At 41.3% G+C, this 12204-nt stretch overlaps 2 protein-coding genes across 12 annotated transcripts in view; both read right to left on the bottom strand.

The window, feature by feature from the left end:
* Window positions 1–12204, bottom strand: part of LOC122989820 (protocadherin alpha-C2-like) — a 95333-nt gene that overhangs the window by 25431 nt on the left and 57698 nt on the right. The window lies entirely within an intron of this gene.
* LOC122990909 (protocadherin alpha-3-like) lies at window positions 8897–11878 on the bottom strand. The gene is made up of 2 exons (XM_044364482.1): window positions 9392–11878; window positions 8897–8902 (listed from the first exon to the last, which is right to left on the bottom strand). Exons 1-2 carry the CDS (start codon window positions 11777–11779, stop codon window positions 8897–8899), a joined length of 2394 nt encoding a protein of 797 aa, XP_044220417.1. The 5' UTR covers window positions 11780–11878.

The raw sequence follows: 12204 nt of genomic DNA, 5'->3' as shown, positions 1-12204 counted from the left end.
ATGCCGAATGCTCTGCACATTTAACCCTACTGTATGATAGAGCAGGAGAGGCAGCCCAAGCAAGAGGGAACAAAGGTGGGAGAGACAGTGAAATTGGTCCCTCTGTTGGAATAAATCGGTAGTACAAGGGTTGGACACGTGATCATCACCCCACTGCCCAGCCACACAGGCTTTCTCATTAAGCCAGAGCACTAAAACATAATCCCAGCTGAGTGTGTGTGTGTTTGACAGAGAGAGAGAGAGAGAGAGAGAGAGAAAGAAAGAGAGAGAGAATTAGAGAGAGAGAGAGAGAGAGAGAGAGAGAGAGAGAGAGAGAGAGAGAGAGAGAGAGAGAGAAAGAAAGAGAGAGAGAATTAGAGAGAGAGAGAGAGAGAGAGAGAGAGAGAGAGAGAGAGAGAGAGAGAGAGAGAGAGAGAGAGAGAGAGAGAGAGAGAGAGAGAGAGAGATTTTCTTTTCATTTTCTTTCTCATATCCACTACAGTGATAGGAAATGGATAGAGCAAGATAAGGCAAGACACCCTCCAGAGGTGAAATGATAAAGAGTGTAAAGCATCAGCATATAAAACATGCTGATGGTAGAATCTACAATACCAATGTTTTTTAATGAAAACAGTGACTATTAATTTACCATAAATCTACTAGATGACACTTAAAAGATGATTCATTCAAAATGCCAGAAAAAAGCCAGCTGATCTCAAGCATTTTTGTCTCTAAGGTTATTGTTTAACATTAGACGCAACACTTTATCACAGTTAAGGCAGCATAATCAAATGACAAGAATAAAAAAATGTGCAGAAAAAATCTCGATATACAGACTGCTAAGTTGTATCAGCCTCTACAGACTAGTGAATGGTATTATTTAGCATATTGGTTTATGACAAAGCTGTGCTCTCATACCTCCTTCTTGTCATTATTTCTTCTAGGCAAAAAAAAAACTTTTCCATTTTAAAATCTCCAAAACAAAGTCCCATGGTAACCACAATCCCTTTACTCAGGTGGACACAGTAAGCGGGTGGAGGAGGCATTCTCTGGGTATGTTTGTTTGTCTTGATCCCTCGTGTACCTTGCTTTCAAATATAAAGGGCATGAGAAAACTAAAAGCAGCACAAATCCCTCCCTCTGGGGCTCGATAGGGGTTAAACAGCTCCTTGGTTGTCCTGGTTCAGCCTGTGCATAAATCAAACAGATTCTTGTTGTGGCACTGAACAAAGCTATCAGGAAATGCAGGCAGGCTTTGGATACTTCCCTCTTAGGATGCCCTGGCTTTGTATCCTTGCCGGATGGGAGAGGATGGAACCCGTGGTTCTGAGCATGACAAAGCTAATCTAATGACTACAACAACATCCCGATGCCACTAAGAGGGAGTATGGATGAAGGACGAGTTGGTGGAAGTGGGGGAGAAAGGGGTGGGGTGGTGATAAGTTCTTCCCTTTATCTGTGACCAATTGTAAGCATGTGGTGTTCTCACTCAGCTACAGGGCATGTATTTAATGTGTATTTTTTGTCCATCTCATCCTAAGAAGCTCCCGTTTTCTCACTATCTCACACTCAAGGCTTGAGTGCTGTATTTGTGTCTTTCTCTAAAACCCTCTCCTTTTTTAGAACAATTTCTCTAATCTCACACACTTTCCTCTCGTTTGCTCACTTCCTTTATCCGTCTACTGACTTGGCATTTCTGCTCCTGGTGCTGTACATCTTTCTCTTTGTCTTTCTCTCCAGCTCTCCTGTCTCCTATTGTGTCCACCTTGTTTCGTTCCTGCTTGCCTTTACAGCACATGCTGGGATGGAAGTGTGGGTGGGGGCGGGTACATACTGGCAGCTCCCTGGAAACAGACTAGTTCATCATTTCATTAAGGCTCAGAACAGTCTCCATGGCAACCACAGACAGCAGCACTAACCTCACTCACACAGAGGACACACCCTTGTAAGGGAGAAAAACAGGAAGTGCTACACATAGGCTAAGTGTGTGACAGAAAAATAAAGAAGGGGGAATGACTGACGTATAGATGTTACAGATAACATATTCAGATAATAGTCCACACAAAAGTGACACAAATAACCAAGAGGCAATCACATTGCTGTTATGTCACCTTGTATTAAAACTGCCACAGTAAGGACATTTCTTTTTTGTCCATCTGTTAAACCCATCTGTGCACTAGAACTGCACTGATTAGACAATTATTTGCCAACTATTACACTAACCGCCAACTATTTGATAATAAATTAGTCATTTTGAGTCATTTTTTAAGAAAATAATTTCCAAATTCTCTGACTCCAGATAGTGTGATAGTAAACTTAATATCTTGTGTGTCTGTATCACCTTGGGCAGTGGTTGGCGTCTTTCCACCATTTTCTGACATTCTATGGAGCAAACATCTAATCAGTTAATCGAGAAAATAATTGACAGATTAATCGATAATGAAAATAATCGTTAGTTGCAGTCCTACTCCACCAAAATGACTTTACTGTATGACTGCAATCTATGAACTGTGAACCACTTAGTGTGTGTGCCTCAACCAAGATAATGTACTGTAGAATCAATAATTAAAGCATTTTGAAGTATGGGGGAGGCAGAGTTAGAAGCTTTCATTGGATAGACAGTCTCAACCCTATACCATCGTCTTATGTACTGCCAGAAAACTACTGCTCTCTCAATAGCTCTTCAGTGTGTACACATCATTAGCATTACCGTGGTTCTATAAAACACCCACGCCAAGAAAATCTGTCATGTGCACACATGCACAGTCTTGCGGCCACATAAAAATATCCTGTAACACAACACTCCAGCAAAAACACACGATGTTCTCATGGCCGCATGGTTAAAAGCCTCTCCTCCTCATTCTCCCTGGCCTTTAGCCCCGCCCAACCGGTTTAGCTGTGACTAGGTGTAATCAGCCCCGCCCAGCCGCAGAGGAGAGCAGGAGGCAAAGCTGAGCCGAGCGGAGCTGATACCTCGATCGGTACTGAAGCTCCCTGCTGCTGCTGCTGCGACTGCAGCCAGTAGCGGAAAATTACCTGCCCCTCCCCCCGCTCTCCCACATTCACAGAGAGCTGCAGCATACAGAACACATACTGAACCACTTTTACGCAGAGAGGCAGCCCCAGGCATTGTTTGAGGAAACACAGTATGGAGAGCTTGTACATACGTAGATTGTATCGGAGGGGAGGGAAAAAAGCAACAGCCTAACGCAGGTTTATTCTGATGGCGCATGTAGCGCGCTGCCACCTTTAAATCACACGCTGACCCACTTAAAAGCGACACAGCCCATACACATCGCATGCAAAATGCAAAGTCTGAGTGTGAGCGCACAAAGCTCTGGTCGAGTCTCCATCACACTGAGCCAACCACACGAACGGAGCTTTGACAGATCGGGCCATGCTTGTTTGTGCTGAACCACTCCCTGAAATGAGGTCATATTGTCTGAGTGACTCAAAGCATCATAGATCCACCGCAGCGCACAGTGCACTAAACTTCACCGAGATTATTTGAACACAGTCTACCAGTTAAGAGAAATAACATTATTACTGAATGCTTATAGATATAACAAATGTACATAAAACAGAAGATTTAACCACTGACAAATTCAATCAAAACAGAACACACAGGGCGCTTCTACGCTATTCGGTATGAGCGGATCAGGGTCATAGGAATGTTAATGATAATATATTAAATCGTGTTTACAGAGCTCTAAAGCTGATAGCACACATGTCTTTAGAGATGGACGCTAATTCCCTGTTAGTTCTCTCAGCTGCTCCCCTTCTCAGGGATTGCTGGTGAAGAGGAGGGGGAGGGGAAAGAGATCTGGCAGCATGGATGAGGAGGAGGAAGGAGAGAAAAAGGAGCAGGTTTGGGATGAATAATATCTTGATATTACCGAGCAAAATAAAAAGGGGGAAATGGAGCAGGCAGTTGTAAGAAAAATAGAAATGTAAAGAGAATTACACATAGAACTAGTAGATCCAATTGCACAATACAGAATTTGTAGGATGAGAGCATGGTATTTTAATGAAGAACATCTACATTTATATTTAAAGCAGTTGTATTTTTAGAGCAGAGAATAGCCTATGAACACAGGATCCTTGGCTCACAAATCTTTTGTATTGAAAGTAAAAAGATATTGGCAAAAAAACCCAACCTTTTCTCAAGGTGTTAATCTATTATTAGTAACACATGATTAGACAGTACCCTATAAAAGTATAACTGTGTTTCACAATACATTGAGGTCTTGAAGTATAGTCTCTAAGAGCTGCAATATTAAGACAAGGGAGCATGGCTCAATAAGTTGAAAACATAAGCCTATATATAAAAATATTACTTAAACAATTATGTAAGTAATTGCTCTGGGTAGAATTTATTATACAAACAATAGAGGAAGGATAATGACTGAAGCTGAGATAAATATCTCAGGAGAAACATAGTTGATTGCAGGACTGAACAAATATGAGCAGAGCACAATCAAATACTGACAAAAAGATGGAGGGTTTCTTAAGGCTCAAGAGCTACAGTTCCAAACCTGAGAGAATTAAAAGCCCTACGCACCCATGATCCAACAACGCAGGTGTTTCCACATATTTTGCCTAATTAGACCCCCTCTAAAGAAAATGTTGGCATGTACATATTGTGCTTGATTGACATCTCCCTCACTTTCCCGTTGCGTCTGACTTGGTGGGTTAAAATACACTTTTATCATTCTTATTAGCCTTTTTCACAGAAGACATTTTGAAACGGACACAGTAGGAAAAACACATGTTGTAAATAATGAAAATGAATGTTGGCTGAATTCCGTAACTGCTTTGGTTTCAGCATCCTGACATTGCGCATGCTGCATGGATCACTGTCTCACTGTCGTGGTGTACGAGGAGACTTGAATAGAACAGACAGAGCCATCGTTAATGTTATTAGTTACACCTGTGCTTTTCCAACTATGTCTAGGTCTGCTGTAAAAAAAATAAAAAACAGATTCAACTCGAGTTGAGAGCTCATCGGACAGAAAAACTAAAGAAAACACCTATGTGGATGTGAACATTGTGCAGGGCCTGTAACACTAAAATCTTTGCAGAATACAAAGAAAAGCTAAGTCAGACAGCTGTATGCACACACACGGAAAGCATTATGAAATTCAGAATTTCTTAAAAAGTTTTGCCTTGTGATAATATCTATCTGAGAAATGGGTTTTGAAAGGCAGATAGAGCCAAATATCAAGTTGTTTTTCTTCAAGAGAAACAGTTTGTCTAACAGTAAGACAAAAGACACTGCTAATGTCAATGCAGAACTATTTACACAAATAAGTATAACCTTTCAAAAATGTGTAGACTAAACATCCAAAGTGAATTGACACAATGTCATCACCACAATTATATAGCTGCTGTCAATAATGCACCGAGCAAGTGCAATGCCACAGAAACTATGGACGGATATGAACAGATACCATGGAGCAATAGGCTTTCAAAATGTTATCACTGGTTCCATTTACTTTTTTTCCATCCCAGATCTGAGCTTGTTCAGAGTCAGCAAATGGGTTGGGAAAATCACTACAGATCCCTCACACCCTGGACATAACCTGTTCCAGCTTCTCTCTTCTGGTAGGCGACACAGAACACTGATAAACCATCACTCTGATAAACCGTTAAATCAGTGTCACAAAGCAACCCCTATGCAATCACCCTGAACACTAATGCATTGGGTGTACTACAAATCATATTAGAGTTTAACATGTAGATTGTGGAATTACATGTAGCCTACATACTGTGCTATCCATCATTTTCTACTGTAAATCTAAGCAGGCTGTATATAGTATACATAGACATATATACACGCATATACTACTATAAAACCACCCACTAGCATATATATAACTTATTGGCCTACACTTCCCATATATGCCCTTTTATTCCAGCCTTCTTTGCACTAACAACCACCATTGCACTAGTGTATCAATTCTTTTCACCTACTTGCTTGAACATAATAGGCTATGTTTATGTTTAGTTGTCTGTCCTTGTTTTGGCTTTATCTCCATGTGGCTTTATCTTCCTGTACATTGCGGATCTGTGAGTAAGCACATTGACAGCCACTAGAAACTGGAGTAAAATTCCGTGTATGTGTAACACAGTTGGCCAAAAAAGCTGATTCACATGCTGAAGGAGGCAGGTTTCATAATTACGTGTAATGTAATAATAACGTGTAAATGTCACATCAACGGGCCAAGTGAAGTATTTCATATTAGTTGGGATGAAAGTGGCAATAAAAAGACGATGTAAGGCGTTCGTAAAGTAACAAAATCAAGACTTACTCAGTTGGAGGACAGCAATTTTCATGAAAAACACAATACAACCCGTGTGAGTCAACTTAATGTTGGTTGCCACCCGCCATACAACCGAAAAAGGAGGAAGAGGAACCCATGCGAGGTCGGTCCAAAATGTCCTCAACGGTGGCCCAAACATGGATGCATAATAAGACAACCCAAAGCTAACCTTAGCTCCTAACAGAAAGGTTGCAGTAATGCTTCGGGCCATCAGTGGCAGCACTGAGCGCGGAGCTGATGTCAACAGCAGTTATTGAGCGAAGAAGATGCGCCATCTTGCATTTTACATGAGTTGATGACAGTATGGAATGAATGAGAAGCACTCACTGAGACCAAGTTGTATTTCTGTTACATTAACACCCGCATGACACGCACTTATTTCACCGGACAGGTTGCTAAGAAGCTCAGCTTACCTCCGGTGAGTTTGTATTTTCAACATACGACCGTTAAGTAAGTTAATGAGCTCTGAATGTACACTGAATGTCATTGACAATCACTGCTCCGAACTTCTGAGGGAGAGAAACTTCTCAAATCACTCCTGTAGCAAAGTCTGTTTTCCACCGATGGTTTACGTTAAGCTATCACTTCCAAACAACCGCCGTTTTGCCGGTAAATCACTTATTTAGCATTATGCTAAATGCGCTGCTGTCGGTGGAGCTTTGGCGCTGTGAGGAGGCTACATAACAACCTTTTATACAGTCTACGATTACAACACAGAAGTAGTTTCTTTAACTATGTTGTGCAAAAAAGCTACGCGTATTTGTAACTAAGCTAACAGATGAACGTTGGAGAGGTGGGTTACGCTACAGGAGTGGTTTGAAAAGTTGCTGTAAATGTTTTAATATGTTTGGACACTTTTTTCCAGTGACTGGGTTGAATCTATTTGGCTAGCTTAACTGCTGTGAAACAAGTTGACTGCGAAGGAGCAAGCTACAGAGTTTCCAGTGCCACCTTTCAAGCTTACCGACGGTTTGTATTGATTGTGATATTTGACGTTAGATACAGATATTTTTGATAAATTCCTCCTCTCAAAAGTAAGCAGGTGCACTTAACTGACGTTTCGTGATACAAGACCCATGTAGTCTCACACTGCAGTAGGCTACCAGTCTCTCTGGATTTTTACAAAATAACATGCTTTCTGTCAACAATTTTGAGACCTAGTCGAGCCCGCCACAGATCACAAACTCTATTAATTAATACATAGCGAAGAGAAGAAGGATTATAAACGGAGCGTTGGTTGTGAACTCTGGTTTGAGTGAAGTAAATCAGAGGAAAATCAGAACTGAAATAAAGTCCGTTTTTGCCGTTGTTAAATCTACAAATTTAACACTGTATAAATATATATAATACAACAATATAAAAAAACAAAAACTAAACCCAGACCCACAGAACTCAGTCATTACTGCCCTGTTGCCCTTACATCTATGATAATGAAGCTATACTACACACCATCCTGCTGATTGTTAACTAACAACTGGACACCCTCCAATTTGCCTACAGGGCCAAGAGGGGCACAAAGGATGCTGTGATCTGCCTGCTGCACCTCCTCCTCCACGCACCTTCTCCAGGATCCTCTTTGTGGACTTCAGCTCTGCTTTCAGTACCATCCAAAAGCACCTGATGATTCAGAAGCTACACCAACTCAACACTCTCCCCCATCTGATCCATCTCCTGCACAGTGACAGACAACAAGCTGTTCAGGTGGGCAAAACAACATCACCTGCACTCACCACCAACACCAGAGCACCGCAGGGTTGTTGTTTCTCTACACACTGTACACCAATGACTGCACTAGCTCCTCACCCACTACCATTTACCTCAAATACACTGATGACAATGCCATTCTTGCCCTTCTCACAGAGAACCATTCTGTTCTGGACTATCACAATACTGTTGCACACTTCACCCAGTGATGTGAGTGTAAACACCTTCATCTTGACGTCAGGAAAACAAAGGATATGGTAATATGTACCCAGTCACTCCAGCACCCCATCCTCATTGATAACAAAACAGCTTAAAATATCTTGGACTCACACTGGACAGTAAACTCAGCTTTGACCAGAATACAATGGACATTCAAAAAAAGGAGCCATCACAGACTATCAGCCATCCATAAACCCAAAGGACTCTATGTCGCCCCCCCCTCTCCTCTACTGTTGTACCAAAGTAATGTTCAACCCATCCTGCTCTACTGCTCCACCTGTTTCTTCAAAATGCTCTCTGGCACAAAACGCCAAAAGGTCATTACACTGATTGCAAATACAATAGCACATCTCACACCCACTCAGTCACCACTTCACTGTACTGCCCTCTGGGTGCAGGTACCTGAGGTGCAGAAACGCTTGCTTTGGCAAAAACTTGGTACCTGCAGCCTTAGCAGCCCTATTTCTGTCTGTTATTGTTATGTGATGATGTATATAAAGTGTAATATTGATAATGTTGTCAGGACAATAAAGTGTGACTGACTGACTAACTGACTAACTAATATGTTAATTTATTCTTATTTTCCATCATAATATTCAAGTAATGCGAGCAATAATGCATAGACTGTGAGTGGATATTAAGCATTGAATTACATGTCTTAAACCTTTTCATTAAACCTATACAATGAAGAGAGTTAACAAGAGGTAACAGGATCAGCTTAGTGTTTGTATACCGAGCTTTTGGTCGCCAGAAATGACTGACTGTTGCATTTCAGGGAGTTCCACTAGTCGTTTTAGTAAATTTGTTCTTACTCTTATTCTACTTGAAGTTATAACAACTGTTACTTTATTAATGTAAAGTAAAATACCTTTTCTAAGAATATTTTTGGCTGAATGACCCACTTCTGCTTTTTGCTGTGCTCTGTGGGACAGTACTTGGGGACACCAAGCACACTATTGTGACAAAGAATCTTTAACAGGCCCTGCAATTTCAGCACCATGGACAGCGCTTGTGCCACAGCAGGCAGAGACAGAGGGAAAAGTGGATTACTGAGACAAATAATAGAAAATACTCTTCCTAGGGCCCACAGGGGTTGGTAATTTCAATGTATACAAAAGTTAAAAAACCTGTAGTCTATAAACTAGTTTGTGAGGATAACATCTTACCTTTTCCTTATTAGGTAATGTCTGAGTTCTAGTAAAAGTGTCTCCTCCGTTAATACTGATCAGCTCTCCATCTACAGGTGGAAACGGTGCAGGGAAAACCACCATGTCACTCTTGAGTGTGTCTGAGCTGAAACACACGTCATACTGCTGAGTAGCTTTAGAGTAAGACCAGCTCCCGTCAGGGTGGGTGGTGATCATTGGGGCACCGTACCTGCCGAAACTGCCGTCTGTCCTGTGACATTTGACAGCTATTAAACTGATGAGACTCAGCAGAAAGATTGCTGACACCGACACAATGGCGATCAGCAGATACAGGTTTAAATCAGAGAAGCTCTCCTCCTTCACAGGCACATGTCTGAATTGAGTCTGGATGTCAGCTGTGCTTTCAACCACCACCACATCAATAGACACAGTAGCTGACAGGGAGGGTTCTCCGTTATCAGAAACCAACACCACCAAGGGGTGAGTTTTCAGGTCATTGTCACTCATTCTCCTCTTAGTCCTGATTTCTCCGGTGCTGGTTCCGATCCGGAAGAGGTTGTTTCCTTTGGGCTCAGACAGGTGATAAGAAAGCAGCGCATTGTATCCAGAGTCTGCGTCTACAGCCCTAATCTTTGCCACAAAGTAGCCCGCTTCAGCAGAATAGGGGATGCTCTCACTGTTAACAGAGCCGTGCTCAGAATATGGCGACAGAATAGCTGGATTATTGTCATTCTCATCCAGAATAAAAACATTCACAGTCACGTTGCTGCTGAGTGGAGGAACACCAGAGTCTGTGGCCTGAACTTTAAACTGAAACGTTTTTAACTCCTCAAAGTTAAAAGACTGCAAAGTGACTATATCTCCAGTCTCTGAGTTGACGTTTATAAGAGATCCTATTACATTGTTTTTATGATTATTATTAATAACTGAAAACGTTACTTTTGCATTTTCGTCCACATCTGGATCATCTGCAGTCATAGTATAGATAACAGCGCCTACGGGACTGTTTTCTTTAACGAAAATGTTTATCACAGGTTCTTTAAAACGAGGTGCATTGTCATTTACATCAGAGACGTGGACTGTAATAACACTTGTGCCGGAAAGAGGCGGGACCCCTTCGTCAGTCGCTGTTATTGTTACATTATATTTAGAAGCTCGTTCTCTGTCCAGAGTTCCGTCTACGACTAATGAATAGTGGTTTTTGTATGTATTCTTAATTTTAAACGGCACAGAATCAACTATTTTAACCTGAACAACTCCATTTTTATCTGCGTCGTTATCTTTCACCGTTATAAGTCCAACCATTGTGTCAAGTTGTGCATCTTCTCTGACCACATTGACTAAAGACGTCACTGATATTTCTGGTGTATTATCATTAACATCCGTGATTTCAACCAGTACTTTACAATGAGATGCTCTTGGATTTGGCCCTTTGTCTTTCGCTTGGACCCGAATTTCGACTGCATTATTTTTTTCGTGATCTAATTCACCCTTTACCGTAATTTCCCCCGTTATGGGATTAATGGCAAATTTATTGACATCGTCATCGTTGTCTTGGTTGATAAAAGAATACAGTATTTCTCCGTTAAGACCCTCATCTAAATCCCGAGCATGTACCGAAATTACGCTTGTACCATGAGGCGTGTTTTCTGGCACTGTGGCTTTGTACAACGACTTATCAAAAATTGGAATATTATCATTTACATCTTGCACATGAACGGTGATATGTAACGTGCCTGTTTTAGGAGGTTTTCCTCCATCTACAGCCGTCAGTATTAGTTTGATAACTGGTTGTTTCTCACGGTCTAAGGCTTTCTGCAGTACCATCTCAGCGGACATACTCTGCTCTTCTGCATTCTGCACATCCAGGGTGAAATGTTCATTTTGGCTCAGCTTGTAGCTTTTTACCGAATAACTACCGACATCGGCATCGAAGGCCTTTGGTAGTGTAAATCTCTCACCAGGAAAAGCTGATTCGGACACATTCAAAACAATTCCTGGAATCCGAAAAGAGGGTGCGTTGTCATTTATATCCAAAATATTAACCTCAAAGCGGTAGAGATTCAGCGGAGAGTTCACAATGGCTTCCACTTCCAGAGAACACTTCACGCTGCGAGAGCAGAGCTCCTCTCGGTCTATTCTGTCTTTCACCAGAAGTATTCCGGTCTTAACATTTACCTCGAAATACCTCGTGTTAGGTCCTGAAATTTGAAAACCTCGACTTTCCAATTCTTGTACATCTAGATGTAAATCCTTCGCCAGATTTCCCACAGTGGTACCCGGGCTCGATTCCTCCGTAACCGAATATGCAATCTGTGCTGCTGCGACACTCCATATGTAAAACGCAGGGAAAAAATAATACATCCAATGCCGGAAAATATTCCTGTGTCGTTGCATTCTTTTCATAGCCCGCTAGACAAGTGACTTTGAAATAATTGACTCCAGCGGTAACATTGTTTGGTATTGATACACCCAGATCAGAGCCTCTCAATGCAATGAGGGTGTTCTGTACAATACGACGAACAAAGAATTACTAACCCTTTCTCTTAAATAAAAAAGGGAGGAGCGTCGCACAGAAGTGTTTCAACTGTATGAGCTGATAGCGACATCTTGTGGTAAGACAGACAAGAAAATGATGAAAAATATTACAGATTAATTAAAACATGGGAGTTTTCCTAAAACTAAGAAAACACAAAATCCATACTGATTTACCACTAACCCAAAAGTGACAGAAACACACACCTGACATTCTAGCAAGACTACATAGTCTTAATAGTCCCATTCAATAATTTTAAAGAGGAATGAGCAATAGGTTAAATATACAGTATTTG

Source organism: Thunnus albacares, chromosome 10 (assembly GCF_914725855.1).
Source record: "Thunnus albacares chromosome 10, fThuAlb1.1, whole genome shotgun sequence".
In the NCBI taxonomy this organism is placed as follows: Eukaryota; Metazoa; Chordata; class Actinopteri; order Scombriformes; family Scombridae; genus Thunnus; species Thunnus albacares.
The sequence above is the reverse complement of the archived record's forward strand: the minus strand, read 5'-3'. Positions and strand labels throughout refer to the sequence as shown.

Bases quoted from the DNA above. Each gene is read 5' to 3' on its own strand.
- LOC122990909 (XM_044364482.1), bottom strand. From the start codon at position 11,779: ATGAAAAGAATGCAACGACACAGGAATATTTTCCGGCATTGGATGTAT.